Source organism: Erinaceus europaeus, chromosome 12 (assembly GCF_950295315.1).
Source record: "Erinaceus europaeus chromosome 12, mEriEur2.1, whole genome shotgun sequence".
NCBI lineage: Eukaryota > Metazoa > Chordata > Mammalia > Eulipotyphla > Erinaceidae > Erinaceus > Erinaceus europaeus.
The window spans coordinates 1,793,447-1,812,970 of NC_080173.1; the positions used below are offsets into that span (position 1 = coordinate 1,793,447).

Here is a 19,524-nt window from a genome sequence, read left to right on the forward strand (position 1 = left end):
CTTATTTATTGCATAGAGACAGCCAGAAATTGCGAGAAGGAGGGGAGAGAGACACCTGCAGCCCTGCTTCACTCGCAAAGCTTTCCCCCTGCAGGTGGGGACTGAGAGCTCGAACCTGGGTCCTTGTGCATTATAATATGTGCGCTCAACCAGGTGCGCCACCACCCAGCCCCTATCTAGTGATTTAACACAAGTCTGATACTACTCACTGTTCACCTACTTCTCAGCCTCATAGAGATTACATGCAGTAATCTGTGACCTCTCCCAGTTTAGCGCTCCACCAGAGCCTGATTTGGGATGCTCGCCCACTGCCGTGGTGCAAGCAAACATTAAGCCATGGCTACCGGTGTGACTTCGCAGCGATTCCATCATACAGGGTGAAGAGTGGTGTCAAGAGCACAGATCCTGGCGCCTTGTAGCTGACTAATTGTAGCCATTGTTTCTGATGTTGGAGTTTCACTTTTATACATGTTTTTGTTTAACCACGGGCTAGCAGAACTTTCTGCAGTGTAACACACAGCCTTCCTGGGGAATCCAAGTCCTCCCACCATCTCCGGGGGCCCTGCCAGCTGACGTGATGTCGCTGAAGGAAGACCACGGGAAGCTGGGGTTTCTGCTGTCGGGGGAGATTTTGAACCGTCTCTGCAGTCACCTTCCTGGAAGCAGAGCCGTGGTTTTCCTTTGTTGTTAGAAGCCATCCTGTCTTTACTTTTCCAGGGATGGTCTTTGTGCTTCAGAGAGGGGAAGAGATACTTGTTCTACACAGGAAATAGAAACCCACAATCGTCTCTGTTTCTGTTTACTGGTCTTGGCTGATATTTCTGTATTTATTGTTTGGTCTTTTTGTCGCGAGGGCGAGGGATTGATCTAACACCAATGGGAGAAATTGTTGAGCTTTATTTTTTTAGTCACAGACTTTTAAGCAAACTGCACCCAGAAGAAACACACAGACGGCGCATGGCAGAGTCAGCACTCGGTTCAGCTTTGGGCTTCTCGGCGGGCAGTTAGCTGTGACTCGTGCGTGTGGGAGCTTTCAGGCCTGTGTGCACATGAACCAAGTGTCTCCCAGACCTTAAGGCTAGGCTAGCGTCCGTAAACAGCTTTTCATGGAAGTTTCAGCTGACACGACTTCTTGTTTCAGATTGTCTCCTACCTACTTGATCTTCCAGAAAAAGATGAAGAGGAAGTAGAGCGAGCACAGATCAACAGCTTTGACAGCCTCTGGGGAGAAACAGGTATTCCCTCTGACTACGCCGCTCCCCTCAGGAGTGTGAGCCACTGGCCTGCTGTCGGCCGCGTTGTTTGCGCTCTCTGCCCTCCCCACCTGTGTGGTCTGTCCTGTTGTTTCTGTGCTGGAGACCAGCCCCACCTGAGTGAGATGTAGGCAGTTTCCTCCTTTCAGGGCTTTCCTTTGCATTCTCTGTACCACGAGCACTGCAGCCACCGCGCCAACAAACCTTTCCCCACTCATTTCCAAATATTTTTAAAAGAATGGAAGTCTCCGTGAACTATGCCAGCCCAGAATAGAGAGTAAGTATGACCTTTCTCTAATGCATTCCTTGTATCACCTAGGAATAAATATTTCTTTCATCAAAATATTTCATCTGCAGTTGAAAGTCAAGAGGTCTGGGGCTGGGCGGTGGTTCACCTGGTTAAGCATACATAGTACTAAGTGCTAGGACTCATGCAAGGATCTGAGTTCGAGCCCCCACGCCCCACCTGCGGGGGTGGGATGTTTCACAAATAGTGAAACGAGTCTGCAATTATCTATTTTTCTCTCTCCCTTTCAGTCTCCCCCTCCTCTCTCAAGTTCTCTCTGTCCTATCAAAAAAAAAAAAAAAAAAACCGGAAAATCAGGAGGTTAAAACTACCTCCATCCACCCTCAGACTTAGCCAAGCTCATTATGGCAGGGGGTGTGGTGTGACGGGGTATGGCATGGCATGGCATGGCATGGGTGTGCGTGACAGGGGTGTGGCGTGGCAGGGGGTGTGGCGTGGCAGGGGTGTGTGTGACAGGTGTGGCGTGGCAGGGGGTGTGGCGTGGCAGGGGGTGTGGCGTGGCAGGGGTGTGTGTGATGGGTGTGGCGTGGCAGGGGTATGGCGTGGCAGGGGTGTGTGTGACGGGTGTGGCATGGCAGGGGGTGTGGCGTGGCAGGGGGTGTGGCGTGGCATGGGGTATGGCGTGGCAGGGGTGTGCGTGGTGGGTGTGGCGTGGCAGGGGTATGGTGTGGCGTGGCGTAGCTGGTGCTTTATGCTGGGCTCGCCTGAGGATGATGCCACCCTAAAAGGTTCAGCCCTGCAGTTCCTGCAGCATATACTCTCTGTGTTGCCTGTACCTAGGACATGAGTGAAGCTGCTTCTTTGAAGCCTTTACAGGAAATTGTTGTTGCCTTTCCCCCAAGTCTTAGCTGGGACATCTGGGGAACAGTGGCTTCTTCCTTGTGTGTTTTCATGAAACCAAGGCAGTGAAGACTGTGGTGTCACCACAGACGTGTCCTTTTTGCCAGAAATGTGCCTGTACTGCGGTGGCCCATTTATGGAGTCTTCTGCCAGTCAAGAGTGGCAAGTGTTTTGGCTAGGGTCCAAAGTACAATAATAATTAATAAAAATAATAAAAAACACTTTAGTTCATCTGAAATTTGTGATAAGATATTGAATTGTGGTGCTCCTATGACAGAATTGAACATAGGTTTCCTGCCTCCCTCTGCATCATGCAGAGTGCTTCAGGGCTCAGGACTTTACTTCTCAAACAATCCTCCCTCTGTCAGCAGCACAGGGAACAGATGCCAGGCAGTGCGGCCTAAGGGCCGCGACAGATGAAGGGGGTTGACTGCAGCTGGAGCAGCTGCTGTCTCGGGGACCTGCCCTGAGGGAAGCCAGAGGCTGCGCTGCGGTGTCAGCGTGCGGCCCAGAAAGGAGGCTGAGCAGTGTGCCACACCTGTCAGACTCCAGTTGCCAGGCCACACAGCGACTGGGGAGGGCAAGCGGTGTGACAGCCCTCATGCCCATCAGAGATGGAAATGAGAAGAGTAGCAGCCTAGTGTCTCAAACATGCTCAAACAGGCACTTTATTTGAAAGGAGTTCTTGAAAAGTACACTAAGGGAGGTGTGAAATAAGTAGGAGACTTATCTTTATTGACAGGAATTTCTTTTTAGAATCAAACTGTACCATCTCAGAACTTTGGAGCATTTCTGCTCTCAGGTGCTCAATGTATCTTGTTAGACTAGGACTCCGTCAAGACTGTAAAACATCACAGCTTTATGTCACTGTGACTGTAGTCACAGTTGTGTTGTGACTGATGTTTATCTAAAATGACTTCAATGTTATTATCAGTCTGTTGCCTTAACATTGAGCCGCGTCCTGTCTTCACATGTATTCATCTATCAGTGACAGCACTGGGGAAAGCATCGTGGTTATGCAGGAAGCCTCATGCCTGAGGGCCCATGTTCAGTCCTCCATAAGCCAGAGCTCTGGCAAAAAAAAAAAAAAAAAAACCACTATGTGTAGATATCAGTCCTGTGTGACATAGTTTGTACTCATGTAAAAAAAGTCACTTTGGGGCTGGGCAGACAGTGCGGTGGCCATGCAGGAGACACTCATGCCTGAGGCTCCAAAGGTCCCAGAACCACCCTAAGCCAGAACTCTGGTAAAAATAAAATAAAGTGAAATATTTTTAAGTAACTTCAGAAATTTATTAGGTAAATGTATCCCTATAACTCACTTCCAGCACAGAACAAAGCAGGAGTGGCTCTGGTCTCTAGTGATGAATTTCCTAAATGTTCCTGTCCCTTTCTAACTCATAGTATAAAACCGTTTAAAAATTCTCCTGACCCTATGCTGTGATAGTTTTCTTCCATGACAGACCTTTGGCTTTTTACTTTGTTTTGATTTGTTTTGTTGTATTTATTTATTTATTGTCACCAGGATTATCTCTGGGTTTGATCCCTATATAACTCCACAACTCCTAGGCGCTGAGTTTTATTTTTGTTTGTTTGTTTGATAGCAGGTAAGAGATAGACAGAGGACAGACAATGTGTACTCCCCACCCCCCACCCCGAACCATGTGGTGACCTACAGCTTGAGCCTAGGTTCCTCACACACGGTAACAACCACGGGCTAGCAGAACTTTCTGCAGTGTAACACACAGCCTTCCTGGGGAATCCAAGTCCTCCCACCATCTCCGGGGGCCCTGCCAGCTGATGTGATGTTGCTGAAGGAAGACCAAGGGAAGCTGGGGTTTCTGCTGTCGGGGGAGATTTTGAACTGTCTCTGCAGTCACCTTCCTGGACACAGAGCCGTGGTTTTCCCTTGTTGTTAGAAGCCATCCTGTCTTTACTTTTCCAGGGATGGTCTTTGTGCTTCAGAGAGGGGGTAAGAACCACCTCCCACCCCCAGCCCCCACGGCAAATCTGACATGTTTCCTTTATATAAGGAACGGCAGGCTCTGACCAGAGCGAGCTTCATGGACCTCGTCTACAGTCCTGATCTAAGCAGCACAATTGTCTCCCATGACCTCTCTGTGCTGAAAATAGACAGACAAAATATCCGCTGCTTCCCTGCTTTCTGTGCTGGCTCCTTCCCCAACTCTGAGCTGTATCCTGTCTGCCTCTTCAGAGTTCTTAGATGTCTCCCTTTAGGGGAAAAAACATTTGTGTCAGGTAATCACATCACATGCTGATGGGCCAGAGAGCAAGTTCTGTTACTGGCTTCTCAGGAAGCCCTCTGACTCCAGACTTCTGTATTTGCTTTAAGAATCAGCTTCTAGTATCACAGAATTGGCTTTACCTTTTTTCCTTCCAAAAAGTTTTAACATTTAGCAGCCCAGCCAAAGCAATGAATCGCTTTTGGATTTTGAAGAGTACGGATCCCATTTCCCATAACTGTGCTGTTCTGAGATGAAGCTGGACAGCTGCTTTAGTGGCTCTCCAGCTGTCGGCTAGAGATCATGGCCAAACTTGTCGCAACCCAAGCAGCACAGGTGACACAACAAAGACAGTAGCCACACAGAGCATTCCCTCTCCTGTAACCGTATTGCCCTCCAGTTGAAATGGGCAGCCAGAGTAACGTACCCCAGAGCAGAGCAGAGCGTTCTGCTCCACTACCATGGTGAGAGAGCGCTGAACGCACAGGCACACGTCCCAAGCCCGGCCCCCAGCATGACATGTGCCAGAGCAGTGCTCACTCCCCTCTCTCATGTCACCAGAGCCCTGCTCGGCTCTGGCCAACGATAGTGCTGGGGATTACACCTAGAGCTCAGGGCCTCAGGCGTGAGAGTTGTTTTGCATAATCACTACTCTGTCTCCTCAGCTCGCTCATGCCCCCCCCCCATTAATAAATCTTTAAGAAATCAAAACTGGCAGTAATTGTGAGCTCTCAGCTGTGTTCCATGGGCTCGAGCACCACTGAGTCTCAAACAGTGTCTGTGTTCTCCAGGGCATAGATTAGATTCTTTTGTGGAAAGGGACATTAAAAGGGGGGTCTGCTGCAACCCTGCTGCCTGCCTGACTGACTGAAGCTGGAGTAGAACATGACAGTTTGAAATCTTCCACATCAGACCAGTGCAGTAGCTCCCTGGGCAGCGGCCCTGATGTGTACGTGACCCAGGTTCAGCCCTGACAGCACTGAAGGAAACTTTGGTGCTGTGATGTCTTTCACTCTTTGTCCCTCTCTGTCATTATCTAAGGAGAAAAAGAAATATTCCACACCATGTATGTTAAGTACTAGCAGGATGACCTGAAGGTTCCTCGCGAGGCTCTAGTCCGTCAGGGCCTTCTGCCTGCCTCACTGAGGACCAGTTGACACATAAATTAAGGTGTGTGATGGGGCTTCCAGCCAGGCTTCCAAGCTACTCTTATGTAATTGTGTGGGTAGAACTCAAGTTTTCTAATTGTTAAAATACAGGTTCTTTAAAGAGATTGAGATTGTTTTTATTAAAATAACAAGAGATCAAACTTCTTTGTCAAGTAGATGATTTTACCTGGGAATGCCTATACTCACTCCAGGTTTGGAAATGGCATCTCAGGACCACACCACTGCTCTTCTGTGAGGAATCAAGTAAGACACCAGAGCTAAAAGTTTGAAAATAAGACTGGAACTATATGAGACGTGCTGTGGGTGCAACTTGATCACCACACTTCACTCTATAAGCCCGTTGTGTTTGGGGAAGGGGAGGGTAGTGTGGACATCTGCCCAGAGGGGACTCCGGGTGCTTTCGGCACGGCGTGAGTCAAGCAACGAGAAATCGGGCCAAACGGGGTCGAGGTAGGTGCGCAGCTGGCAGCCGCCTTGCGTTTCAGTTGCTGCCTTGGCTGGCGGGCAGGATGGCGGGCGGAGACGCACTCAAGCTGCTCCTGCCACGCGCTTTGTCTTGTCGTGTGTAGGTGTCCTCCTGCTCATAATGCTCCTTAACTGTGGTCCCGTTACTTTGTATTCAGAAGGAAACAGTCTGTCACGCCTCTTCTCTTGTCTCTACATCTACCACTTTGGTAATTCTCACTCTCAGAGAAAAAATGGTTGCAAATGCATTCAACTTTTTCTCTGTCAGCTAAGGGAGGAAAGGACTGGAAACTGGCCTGAGATGCTTAGCCTGCACTTCTTTGTTTGTTTGTTTGTTTGTTTAGGTTTTACTGATTTATTCCCTTTTGTTGCCCTTCTTGTTTTGTTGTTGTAGTTATTATTGATGTCATTGTTGTTGGATAGGACAGAGAGAAATGGAGAGAGGAGGGGAAGACAGAGGGGGAGAGAAAGACAGACACCTGCAGACCTGCTTCACCGCCTGTGAAGCGACTCCCCTGCAGGTGGGGAGCCTGGGGCTTGAACCGAGATCCTTACCGCTAGTCCTTGCGCTTTGTGCCACGTGCACTTAACCTGCTGCGCTACCGCCCGACTCCCTTAGCCTGCACTTCTTGACTACTGGTCTCTCTGGGTTTAAGAGCCTAGGAATAGGCTTGGCCAGAAACAGTTCCTAGCGAATTCTACCAAAGATCTTGCTCTGCAAATGTCCTTACTTCAGGACCAGGCAGTGGCACACCTGGCCAAGCACACACAATCCAGTGTACAAGGATGCAGGTTCAAGCCCTGGTCCCCACCTGCAGGGCTGAAGGTATCTCTTTGCCTCTCTCCCTGTCTACCTCCCCCTCTACTCTCAGCTTCTGTCTCTGTCAAATAATAAATAATTCAAAAAAAAAGGCCCTTCTCTCTCCATCCTACCTATGCAGTGAACAGTAGGTCTGCAGCTAGGAAGAGGTACCACAAAAAGGGAGTCCCGGGTGATGCTCTGGTGTTCATTTTGTCTCTCCTCCATATCAGTCTGTCTCGCTAATGAAAGATAAATAAATCTTTAAGTAAAATAAACGTTCTTCATGAGAAAAGTGAGAGCGTTATCCTTACAGGGAAAGTGGCAGTGGTCAGGCACAGCTACGCCGCCATGCGCACATGTGCGGTCACTGCCGGCCCACAGTCTCCCTTCTCTGCCTTCAGCCCTGACAGCCGCAGCACGAAGGGGCAGGTTGGAGGTGTGTCGTCTGCTCTTGGAACAAGGGGCAGCGGTGGCCCAGCCAAACCGCCGAGGGGCAGTGCCCCTCTTCAGCACCGTTCGCCAGGGCCACTGGCAGGTAAGGATAGCTACATCCAGGTTTTGACAAAGTGGTGAGTCTTTTAGAGCAATTTCTGCTACAGAGAGCATAAAACCACAAAGTTTGGCCTACCTGTCAGTCACCAGGTAGAAGGACTCAGACTTGTGTCACTAATACTCTCATCGAGAACGCGTACCTGGCATCAACACCCTGTTCTAAACTATTTTTAGAAGGACTGGCTGCACTGTCCCGGTTCTGGGATGACTGTGTTCTCAGCAGACACGTCTAGTCAGTTACTCACAGGTCCCTCACACTTGCCAAGAGTGTAGCATGTGTAGAATTGAGTTTGATAATCCTTCCTCCCAGATGTTTGGCTTCTAGATAAATGCTAATGCATATACTTAGGATGGAAAGGAAAGTATATTGGTAATAATCTCAGGAATTACTTGAGCGCAGCAGAGGATTCTGGTAGCAAACACTTTGTCGTGGCTGGTTCAGGTGTGAGTGCTGGCGGCCACGGCTAAGCAGTCTGCACCCCAGAAGCCAGCGAGACAGCCGGGCCTCGGGGTGACTGGCACTGCAGCTCCCTCATGTGGTTGTTTTCTCTACATGTGGGCCGCTGTGACTTCATTTCTTACTTAACTCCGTGGCTGAATTAGGCATTCCGATGGAAGTCCTACTCATGTTACTGTCCCTTCGGAGGTCAGAGATGAAGCCACATGATACTTGGGTGTGAGGGTGCGTGAGCCCTCCGTGGAAAGGCCGAGGCAGAGTGACTCGCCTGGGGCAGCGGGCGTCCTCCTGGCTCAGGGCCGTGTCCCTCTGAGACTGTTGGTCTCTCTCACAGATCGTCGATCTGCTACTCACCCACGGGGCTGATGTCAACATGGCGGACAAGCAGGGCCGCACCCCCCTGATGATGGCAGCCTCCGAGGGCCATCTAGGTACTGTGGACTTCCTGCTTGCACAAGGTCAGTCCCAGGAATCCAGTGGTGGGTGGTGCGTGCCCGTCACTGTCCATGGGATACTCTGACTGCTCCCAGAAGCCTGTGAGCCCAAGAACTGTTAAGAATTGTCTTCCTGAGTGGACCCCAGGCTTCACCGCATGTCCCACCCCAGGAGATGCTTTGGCCCTAGAGGAAGCCGTGCTGCCTCTCTGTGTGTCTGTCTCTGAATGAGAAGCCGGGCTGTGTGAGTGCCCGGCTCCACTGGAAGGAGAGAGGGCGGGTGAGAGGAGGCAGATGGGAGTACGTCTCCTCTGCGCTCTCTCAGGAGCTCTCTCACTCAGACAGTCTCCATTTCCACATAATTGAGGCGATTTTTTTTTTTTTTTTGGATTCTAATCAAACTAACATTCTAAGCACTTCAGTCCAAATCTATGATTTCTGAGCTTTGGGTTTTTGTGTACGCTCAGTGAATGTTCATCTTCGAGAGTTTTGTGTTTTGACATTAATTTTACAAATGATTCTGTAAGTTTACACAGCTCGTATTTTTCTTATGTTGGAAGGACACAAATGGAGGTTAAGACACTTGCTGATGATAACGCCCTGTTTGAGTTGTCAGGACATTGTCATCCTGCTGTCATGATAGATTCCTCTGACGTTTACCAGCATTCACATGTTCCCGGTGAACGGGAACTCAGGAGACTGGTCACACCACCATCAAAAGTGTCTCAGGCTCCTGCTTCCTTGCTCGACCTTCATCACCTCAGAGAAACGGTGGTGAATGCTGGGAACACTGAGTAGAGAGACCAGTCACTGGTGACTCGACGTCACCATCTAGTGGCCCTTGAGCACGTACATGCACATGCAGGAGGAAACGGCCTCAGTGACCCCTCCAGTCGATCTTGCTTTTGCCTAGTGAGCTCGGCCTGAACATCTGTAGCCCTACCCTACCCACAAGCATGCACTGTTCAAGAAAGATCTCTGGCCAGGCTGGAACAGCTGAAGTCAGTCAAGTTAAAAGGAAGACTGGGGGGCGGGGTAGATCACATGCAGGTTGTGTGAAGAGACTCTCATGCTCGAAGGCTCCCAAGTCCCAGGTTCAATCCCTCTTGCTGTGAGTTGTCCTGTTTCTTATGTTCCGTCAGCCTGGGTAACCCCTGCTCTTGTAGGTGCCTCTATCACCCTCATGGATAAGGAAGGATTGACAGCCCTCAGCTGGGCTTGTTTGAAGGGCCACCTCGCTGTGGTTCGTTCTCTGGTGGATAATGGGGCTGCCACAGACCACGCCGACAAGAATGGCCGCACCCCGCTGGATCTGGCTGCCTTCTATGGCGATGCGGAGGTGGTGAGTGCCTTTGCCCTGCTGAGGCCGGGGGAGGGTCTCCGCCTGCAGCCCCCTCTGGGGCTGAGGGCAGAGCGATGTCGGGACTTCCTCACATCAAGGTCTTGGATTTGGACTGACTGACTGGCAGGTGGAAAAATCCAAAGCATCACTAGAGACCAGGAATATAGCTGTGGCTTAAAATGCCCGGCTGCCCAGCCTGGTTCTGAGTGGCAGGCGAACCAAGAGCAGCCAGAGCCCTGCACCACGTGAGCCCTGGCGGGGCCGAGCCGAGCCACTGCCCTGAGCTGACTGTTCTGCCCGGCCCGCGCCCTAGGTCCAGTTCCTGGTAGATCACGGGGCCATGATCGAGCACGTGGACTACAGTGGGATGCGGCCTCTGGACAGGGCCGTGGGCTGCCGGAACACTTCTGTCGTCGTCACTCTTCTCAAGAAAGGAGCCAAGATAGGTAGGAGGCAGGAGGAAGGTACCGGGGCCAGACCGGGTCTCTGGCGTGAGTGTGTAGTCGCCCCGCCCGTATCGCCCCAGCGGCAGACAGGCTCTCTCTCCGCCCAGAGAAGACGCCTCCTGGGCTGCTCTGCCGCTGCCCCACAGCCAGGGATCCCACGGCGACAGACACGCCCTGGCCCTCGCGGCCCTCACAGACTCGGTTCTGTGCGCTGCCTCTGCCCTGGACCCCCCACCCCCCCCCCCCAGCACCTCGGCCGCGCCTGAGCCTTTGCTTCCCACGCTGGCTGTGCCGCCACCCGCCGCCCCGCCGCCCCGCCACCCCGCCCCAGACCTGTAGACCAGGATTGGCTGATGTGCTGGCTTCTTGCTGCCCGCCTCTCACTGCTGCTTTTCCTTCTTGTTTTCTTTCTTTCTTTTCTTCGCCTCCATCCATTTTCTTTTTCCTCTCCTGCAACTTTTTGTTTTCTCCTTTCTTTGAAGGTTGTCAGACGTTACCGAGTCGCCCACGAGGTACATCTCACCGCTGTCAGCATCAGGCGCGGCCTGATGGCTTGGTCAGCTTTGCCCTCTCCTCTTTGATTTAGCCTGCATGAGTCCCCTACACCTCTCATCTTTTAATTTACTTCACCTTAAAAGAAGACTTTTAATAGCTGTTGTAGAGAATAACTTGAACTTTTGGTGACTAGTCCTGAAAAGCTCCGTTGGTAAACGATCCCAGCGCCTCTAAACTAACCAGTTTAACCTTTTCTTTCTGTCTGTGGGTGAAGTAGTGTTGTCTGGGTCTTTTTTGACAGTCAAAGTGCGTTCCTGGGAAGCGAGCTCAGGGCCCTGATTGGTACTGGGACATGGAGGAAGCCTTCAGTGGCTTCCCTTCTGCAAATTACATGTTTTAAAATTAAGGAACTAGACAGCTGGGGCTTTCGAGTCCCAGATTCTAAAATGAATTACCCTTTTTGGATTTTTTCAAATTTTATCAGCGACATTGAACATAAACCCTTTCTCCCAGTTTCCTTATTGAAAATCACTTCAAACTGAGCCTTTGCCTGCCCCAACTGCAAGGTGCAGGCTCTGCCTCCCTGCTGCGGGCCAGACTGACAGTTGAGACGTTCTTATTTTAAGGTGAACCCAAAGCCAACATAGCTTCTGGCCAGTGGGATCAATGAGAAACTCCAGAAACGGCCGTGGGGCAAGTTGTTCTCTCAGCAGACATCCCCAGGGTGTTTTCTCACCTAGCTTCCTCCCACCCTTACATTGTATGAGTTCTTTACCCATCATGCATCCTGTACACTGCAGGTCCAGCCACGTGGGCGATGGCCACCTCCAAGCCTGACATCATGATCATCCTGTTGAGCAAGCTGACGGAAGAGGGGGACATGTTTTATAAGGTGAGGGGAGAGCAGAGTGCCCCCAGACAGCTGCTGTTGTCTGCACGTAGCATCCGGAAGCCCTGGCGGTCCCCGTGCCTGACTCTCGAGGAAAGGAAGAAGGTGCCGGGCTCCAAAACTGAGGGTCCCAGGCTTCTGCCTGGACTCTAGATGGAGTCTGTCCAGTGGGTCCTGAAGTGATGTGTGCAGCTGTGGGCAGTCTGTGAGGAAGAGGCACTGAGCGCTATTTCCATCTTTTGTATATACACTGATTTAGACAGTTCTGGTAGCTGATAGAAAACTGAGACAAGTGGCACTCACAAGACTGGCTTGAAGCCACTCACTGAAGGCCAAGAAGCAACTTCTAGTCTCTTAGCACCAGCAAGTCGAGCTGAAGCCACAAGCTTCTGCGGCACATGGGGAGCCTCTCACAAGGCTTTCATATCAGAGGCGCATCATTCCTTTAGAGATCACCTAAAGGGGATCACAGATCTAATCCACTGAGACGCCCCCAGTCCCAGAGATGAGGACATGTTTATAAAGCGCCTCCCTCCCTCTCTCTCTCTCTCTCTCTCTCTCTCTCTCTCTCTCTCACCTGCTGCCCTCATCAGGAGGTGCAGGCGTGTTAGCTAGCTACCACTCACTCCAGAGTCAGACTTCTAAGCAGCCGGAGCCCTGAATCACCATGGTTCCTGCGACTTCAGAGGAGCTCGTTACTCTAGCTGTCACCTTCAGACCTGAGGATAATACTGCTCCCAAGAACCTGAGCCTTGGTCATAGCACAGCTCCTGTGTGCTAAGACAGAGCCACACCTCCTCAGGAGAACAGGCACTACTACGAACTTCTCCTGAATAAAATATGCTGGGGAGAAGATAAAGAATCAGGCTCCCTGGTGGAGTTCCAGCTGTACAGAAGGAATGAGTGGATAAAGAACAGCTAAAGAAATAGATATAATTCTCGGGGGTTGGGCGGTGGCGCAGCAGGTTAAGCGCACATGGCACAAAGCACAGGGACCAGTGTAGGAATCCTGGTTCGAGCCCCCAGCTCCCCACCTGCAGGGGAGTCGCTTCACAGGTGGTAAAGCAGGTCTGCAGGTGTCTGTCTCTCTCTCCCCCTCTCAGTCTTCCCCTCCTCTCTCCATTTCTCTCTGTCCTATCCAACAATAACCACAACAAGGCTACAACAACAAGGACAACAAAAGGGGGGGGGGGGAATGGCCTCCAGGAGCGGTAGATTCATGGTGCAGGCACTGAGTCCCAGCAATAACCCTGGAGGAAAAAAAAAAAAAAAAAAGAAATTGATATAATTTTGAACTCATCTTTATATTTTCAGATTAAAAATGTAAAAATAAATGTAAGAAAATGTCCATGTCCCTGAAACCAGAGCCTTGGATTGCCCATAGATTAACTTCTTGTAAATCCACTTACATGGTCAGACCGGCTCTAAGCTTCACTTCTCTGCTACCCACCCAACCTACATGTCTTTCCCAAAATGAGAGAAGCTGGCTGGTTATAGTTATTCCCTGAGATTAAGGAAGTAACAACTAGACTGCTTTATCTCTCCCACATCCTTTGTGAGGAAGAGAATAACCTCTTTCAGAGGAACATCAAACAAGAAAAGTGTTGCAGACAAGACACAAGTGGAGAGGCAGGAAGAACTCTGGGACCAGGAGATGAGAGTGTCCCAGCGACACTGGGGAGCAAAGCTCCTTTGAAATGAGGGAGGCCGGCCCCTGGGGATCCAGTCGGGAAGCCACGGCCCAGTGTCTCACTCACCAAGGCTGTTTTGTTTCTCTAGCTTGTGTCTTGCTTCTGTTTTACCGAATGAGTTTCCTGTAACAAAGGCCGGACCCTATGGGTCTGAGGAGTAGCCAGGCCCAGCCCCTAGATAATGTTGATCCCCAGCGACACTGCTGGGAGAGGGAGTTGGGGACGCCCTTGAGCCCAGACCAACGGTGTGCTTTGCCGTCTAGAAGGGGAAAGTAAAGGAGGCTGCCCAGCGCTACCAGTACGCTCTGAAGAAGTTCCCTCGAGAAGGCTTTGGTGAGGACTTGAAAACCTTCCGGGAACTAAAGGTGTCTCTCCTCCTCAACCTGTCTCGGTGCCGCAGGAAAATGAACGTAAGTCCCTCTCGTCCACCTGCTCTTTGCACCTATGCCGTTCACTCGCTGGCCTTAGCCAGGCCCTGAGATCCTTCTTGGGCCCATTTGGAATCTTGGTTGTCCTTCACAGAGCACTGACATTTAAATCCGAGAGAAGCCACGTCCAAGTGCGTGCGTCTCTCAAGCTAGGAAAAAGTCAGTGCAGCAGGCACTTGGCAGCTTTTGGATCTTCATGGTTTCCACTGACCGATCCCGGCATTATCCGCCCCGGCTCAGTCAGTGACCTTGGAGAAGGTGTCAGAGCCACGGCCTCTAGAACCCCAGCTGCAGACCCGTGAATGTCAGCCACTCCCTTCCTTTCTAGTAGACCTCTGGGTCGTGCAAGAGGAGTTGGAGAGAGGGCTCCGGACCATGGCTTCAAAGTTTAACTTAGAAAACTAGCCCTCAGCTTTGTACTTCTCCTGCCATGTTTTTATCCCAGTATGCTGTGTCCCTTCTCGTCCCCGAGGGGATCTGAGGAACTATTGCTGCCTCTTGCATACCTCCCAAAGCGTGGTTGGTCTTTCTAGTCGTAGGAGACCGTCTCTGATGCCCTCAGCTACTGCTGCCTTGACCTGGAAATACTTCCAGGCCCCTCTCCAGTACAGAAAACGGCCACCATTCCATCAGAAGCCCCTGAGGCCTCCCGGCTCCTCAGGAGGGAGAACTAGCTAGCCCAGGCCAAACAAAGAGTGCCGGTCAGTGGACAGGCTCAGCCTCACAGAAGTGAGGTTTCCATCTCAGCGGCCAGAGACCTGGTTTCATTTCCAGGAGGAGCTCAGAATGCGGCATCAGCCGAGCTGCTGCTGAGGACACTGGGACTTGAGGAAAATTCCTGTGGGAAGGGGGGTGCCTCCAGGGAGAGCGGTGGGACTTTCCTGTGACAGGCGTCTCTTAGAGCCCAGCTAGTGAGAACGAGCGGCAGAGTCGGGACGGAATGTGACCTGCAAAGCAGAGTTTCCTCTCTCCACATCTGGCTGATGACTCGTTACTCCCATGACCAAGACTACACTAAACTTCTGAAGTCTTGTCTTTTGCGAGGAGAAAAATGTCGTGTTAATCTTTATTTTCTAAATAATTAACTAGATGAGGCTAGAGAGATGGATCACCTGGCAAAGCACGTGCCTTCCCATGCCTGGCCCTGGGGAAGCCCAGCTGCTGTGAGGCCGTGTGTGTGTGTGTGTGTGTGTGTGTGTGTGTGTGTGTGTGTGTGTGTGTTGAGGGCGGAGGGAGGAGGGGAGGGCGCTCGAGCTCTGCCTGGGGACCTTTGTTCTGCCTCAGGGTCACAGGCATTTCAGAGCTGCCACATGATGCACTGGGCCTTTACTGACAGCAGGATCTTTCCCGTTGGCCTACTTTGCAAGGGCCCCTGGTCCTGCTGGTCTGCGTTCCCAGGTGGGAGGCCAGGGTCGTCGTTGAGTGACACGCACTGGTCGCAGCCTGGGCCTTGCTTGCCCCTTTCTTAATGTTCTCAGAGGATGGAGGCCAGACAAGCCTCTGAACCAGAAAAGAAGTCGCCGCTTGGTGTGCGTCTGCCGGGAGCCGGGAGCTGGGGGGGCGGAGGGGGGGCCTTTCGGCGACCGCGTGCTCAGCTCTGCCTGGGAAGCCGGTTCTGGGTGAGAACATAGCCCTGCTCTGGGGTCTCCAACTCCAGGAGACTTCCTCGGGTTGGCACTCGACATCCGTCCTCTGGAAGAGGAAGACCTCTCTTAGGAAGAGGATGAGTTTGAAGAACTCTAGTACTTGTGGGCAGATAGGCCGTGGCCAGCCACAGGCCCCACAGGACCAAGACAGGGAACCCGGAATGTGGGCCACGCGGCTGGAGCCTCGCCGGCTGTGCTGAGGACCCCGGGTGCTCGCCCCAGTGTCAGAGAATGTGCATTGCTCTGTTTGATTCCCAAATTGTCTGTGTTTCCTGTTTCTTCCATGACTTACTTGCACGCCTATTGTAATGACAGGATTTTGGAATGGCGGAGGAGTCCGCTACTGAGGCCCTGGAGCTGAAGCCGAGATCTTATGAAGCTTACTATGCAAGAGCAAGGGCCAAGCGCAGCAGCAGGTGAGGAGAGAGAGAGAGGAGAAGCCAGAGGTCTCTCCTGAAATCTGCCTGAGGCAACAGAGGCCATCCTGGGCGTGTCTGTCCCTGACGACCCGTGGAGCCACGCTTTGGGGACGGCGCCCACCGTGCTACAGTCAGCGAGGACTGGCACGTGGAGCGGGCTTCAGGGGTCAAGAGCATTTTACTCTGGGGAAAACAGTCCTTGTCGTTGGTGGAGAGTGGCGCCTTCTGCCACGTCTCAGTATCTGGTTGACCCCCAAGCAGATGGTACTTGGGGGACTTAAGAAGAGGTCACTTCCACCAACACATCTTCCCCCCTTTAGAGGAAGAGGCGTACTGACGCCATCAGATCCTCTCCCTTCTCCTCAGGCTTTGGGCCCCTGGATCATTCAGCCTTCCTTCCTCCCAGGGCTCTCCTCAAGTCTGGTGGCATCAGGCCTCCGCCTCACTTAAACCCCCACCGCCACACCACAGGCTTGTGGAGACAGGAGTCCTGCCACCAGAATTGAGAGAGCCCAGGAGAAACCACCCTCACTGTGCGCCTCACTGTGGTCTGGCCAGTGGGCGTGAAGCACTCCAGGCAGACCTAGGACCTGTCCTCTCTGGGCTGCTTGTCACTGTCCTTGACGCCCCTGTCCTGCACCCTCCCCGCCTCAGCTCTGCAGGGGAGCTGCTCCGGGTTGCCTGCCTGGCCAGGGAGAATCAGGCCTAAGGTGAGAGCAGGCTAGATCTGATGATGGTGGTGGTGACAATTCTCTTGCTCCCCAGAGTATTCCTTCCCCACAAGGCCCAGCGCCCCTCTTCTGGGCAATACCAAGAAACGGGAGCCACCTCTGACAGCCCCTGCCCTCCTCTGGAAGTGATGATCTGAGGGCCTGGTGGGCAGACCTCACACCATCTGAGCAGACGTGCTGGGGACGGGGCAGACAGGGAGGACAGGACTCGTGCCTGAGGAGAAGCAGGCCTGGAACTTGGGCCAGAATACCGGGAAGCCACAGGACAAAAACCTCTGCCGGACCGGCGAGACGTCTCGGTCTGTAGTTACTGGTTTGTTCCTAAGCTGAGGACAGTGACCCTGTAGCTGACGGCCCGCCCAGCCTTGAGCCCGGGCGCACTGGGACACTCGGAGCCCTCCTGAGGGCCTGGCTGGGCTGGCTGAGTGGGCATGTCTCCCTGCTCCCAGAGCCGGCCGGGCCCGAGGCTCGTTCTCGGCCCTTCTAGAATGACAGCCTGACCCCGTGGGCTCCCTCAGATCTCTGACGTAGCAGCCATGTTCTCAGTTCTGGTAAGCGCTGATTCGGAATAACCGCAGTTCCTGTGTTTCCGTCTTGTCACGCAGACAGTTTGCAGCGGCCCTGGAGGACCTGAACGAGGCCATCAGGCTTTGCCCGAACAACCGTGAGATCCAGAGGCTGCTGCTCAGAGTGGAGGAGGAATGTAAGCAGGTGCAGCCGCCCCCGCCGCAGCCGCAGCCGCAGGAAGGAGCGGAGCCCGAGCCCCAGCCGGAAGACATGTACCCTGCGCAGGACCTATTTGAGGAGGAGTACCTGGGGCCGGACGTGGACAATGTCTCCATCGGCCTCCAGACAGAGGCCCGGCCCAGTCAGGGGCTCCCGACGATCCGGAGCCCGCCCTCCTCTCCGGCCCACGGGGACGCGCCTCTCGGCTCCCATCAGGCCTTCGACTTCCGGGCCGGTGGCTCCGCAGGTTCTCCCACCAGGCAGGGCTACCAGCCCACCTCACCTGCCCTTTCTCCAACCCACCAGAATTCCCATTACAGGCCCAGCCCCCCCCACACCTCGCCGGCCCATCAGGGTGGGCCTTACCGCTTCAGCCCCCCTCCTGTGGCGGGGCAAAGCCGGGAGTACCCCAGCCCGCCCCCGTCCCCTCTCCGCAGAGGCCCTCCGTCCCGGGCCAGCCCTCCCGCCGAGAGCTCGGGCGTCTACAGGTCCCAGTCCAGTTCCCCCGTGCGCTACCAGCAAGAAGCGGGTGTCGGTCAGCTGCCTGGCCGGCCCAAATCTCCACTGTCCAAGATGGCCCAGAGGCCCTACCAGATGCCACAGCTCCCCGTGGCCGTCCCCCAGCAGGGGCTGCGACTACAGCCCACCAAGGCCCAGATTGTGAGGAGCAACCAGCCCGGCTCCGCAGTTCACTCGAGCACCGTCATGTCCACGGGGGCCTATGGCCAAGTAGCCCACTCAGTGGCCAGTAAGTACCAGTCTTCCCCAGGAGACTTCGGGCTCGGCCAGAGCCGGCTGGCTTACCAGGGGTCCATTGGGGGGATCGCAGGGGACGGGAGGCCGGTGCAGCACGTGCAGGCCAGCCTGAGCGCGGGCGCCATCTGTCAGCACGGGGGCTTGGCCAAAGAAGACCTTCCTCAGCGACCCTCCTCAGCCTACCGGGGCGGCATGAGGTACAGCCAGACGCCACAGATTGGCCGCAGCCAGTCCGCATCCTACTACCCAGTGTGTCACTCCAAACTGGACCTGGAGCACTCCCCCAGCCAGCTGGGGTCCCCCAATGTGTCCCATCTGATCCGAAGGCCCGTCGGCGTCAACCCCGGCGACGCCAAGCCCCACCCGCCGACTCCCAGGCCGCTGCTGCACTCCCAGAGCGTGGGCCTGCGCTTCTCCCCGTCCAGCAACAGCATCTCGGCCGCCTCCAGCCTGACCCCGACCTTCCGGCCGTCCTCCTCCATCCAGCAGATGGAGATCCCGCTGAAGCCGGCCTACGACAGGGCGTGTGAGGAGCTGTCCCCGGTGTCCCCCACTCCAGGAGGCTACCCCAGTGAGCCCGCCCGGTCCAGGACCACGCCGTTCATGGGGATCATAGACAAAACAGCCCGGACTCAGCAGTACCCCCACCTTCACCAGCAGAATCGGACCTGGGCAGTGTCATCCGTGGATACCGTTCTCAGCCCCACGTCTCCCGGCAACCTGCCTCAGCCCGAGTCCTTCAGCCCGCCGTCGTCCATCAGCAACATTGCCTTTTATAACAAAACCAACAACGCACAGAACGGCCACCTGCTGGAGGACGACTACTACGGTCCCCACGGGCTGCTGGCGAACGGCTCCCGCGGAGACCTCTTGGAGAGGGTCAGCCAGGCCGCCTCGTACCCCGACGTGAAGGTGGCTCGGACCCTCCCCGTGGCTCAGGCCTACCAGGACAACCTGTATAGGCAGCTGTCCCGGGACTCACGACAAGGGCAGACGTCCCCCATCAAACCAAAGAGACCATTTGTGGAGTCTAATGTCTAAGAGGCCTGTGTGTTTTCACTGCACCTTTCCGAGCTTGGTTTCCACACCTGAGGGGCTCTCGGGCTTAGTTTCTCATGCAGTTTCTGCGTGGCGTTCAGAGGCGGCAGCCCCCGTGCTGGAACCCTTGCATGCAGCCAGCAGGAAGCGGGCGCCCAGTGAGCAGGACTGCGTGCTCGTCTGTGCCCGGCCACGTGCACGCGCTGCCTTCAGATGCCGCGAGGAGGTTCCGTGCCGCGTGCTTGAGCCCAGGGAGATCAGACACGCTGCTCAGCTCTTCCCAGGAGACAATCGCTTTCACGGATCTTGTTGCATCAGTGTCTTTCCTTCCCCCCCCCCCTTTTTTTTTTCCAAAAGTAAGATGTTCTCATCTGTTTCCTTCTCGGAGGCTTCCC

At 53.8% G+C, this 19,524-nt stretch overlaps 1 protein-coding gene across 6 annotated transcripts in view; it reads left to right on the plus strand.

The window, feature by feature from the left end:
* Positions 1–19,280, plus strand: part of TANC2 (tetratricopeptide repeat, ankyrin repeat and coiled-coil containing 2) — a 315,530-nt gene extending 296,250 nt beyond the window's left edge. For 5 of the 6 annotated variants that reach the window (XM_060202531.1, XM_060202528.1, XM_060202527.1 and 2 more), the window contains 10 exons: positions 1,142–1,235; positions 7,481–7,614; positions 8,423–8,546; positions 9,689–9,864; positions 10,178–10,310; positions 10,793–10,822; positions 11,606–11,697; positions 13,649–13,795; positions 15,775–15,875; positions 17,215–19,280. In XM_060202531.1, coding sequence (XP_060058514.1) covers positions 1,142–1,235; positions 7,481–7,614; positions 8,423–8,546; positions 9,689–9,864; positions 10,178–10,310; positions 10,793–10,822; positions 11,606–11,697; positions 13,649–13,795; positions 15,775–15,875; positions 17,215–19,132 — 2,949 coding nt within the window. In that variant the 3' untranslated portion in view covers positions 19,133–19,280. The remainder of the gene's footprint in view (positions 1–1,141; positions 1,236–7,480; positions 7,615–8,422; positions 8,547–9,688; positions 9,865–10,177; positions 10,311–10,792; positions 10,823–11,605; positions 11,698–13,648; positions 13,796–15,774; positions 15,876–17,214) is intronic. The other variant, XM_060202529.1, reaches the window with a different exon arrangement.
* Positions 19,281–19,524: the final 244 nt, after the last annotated feature.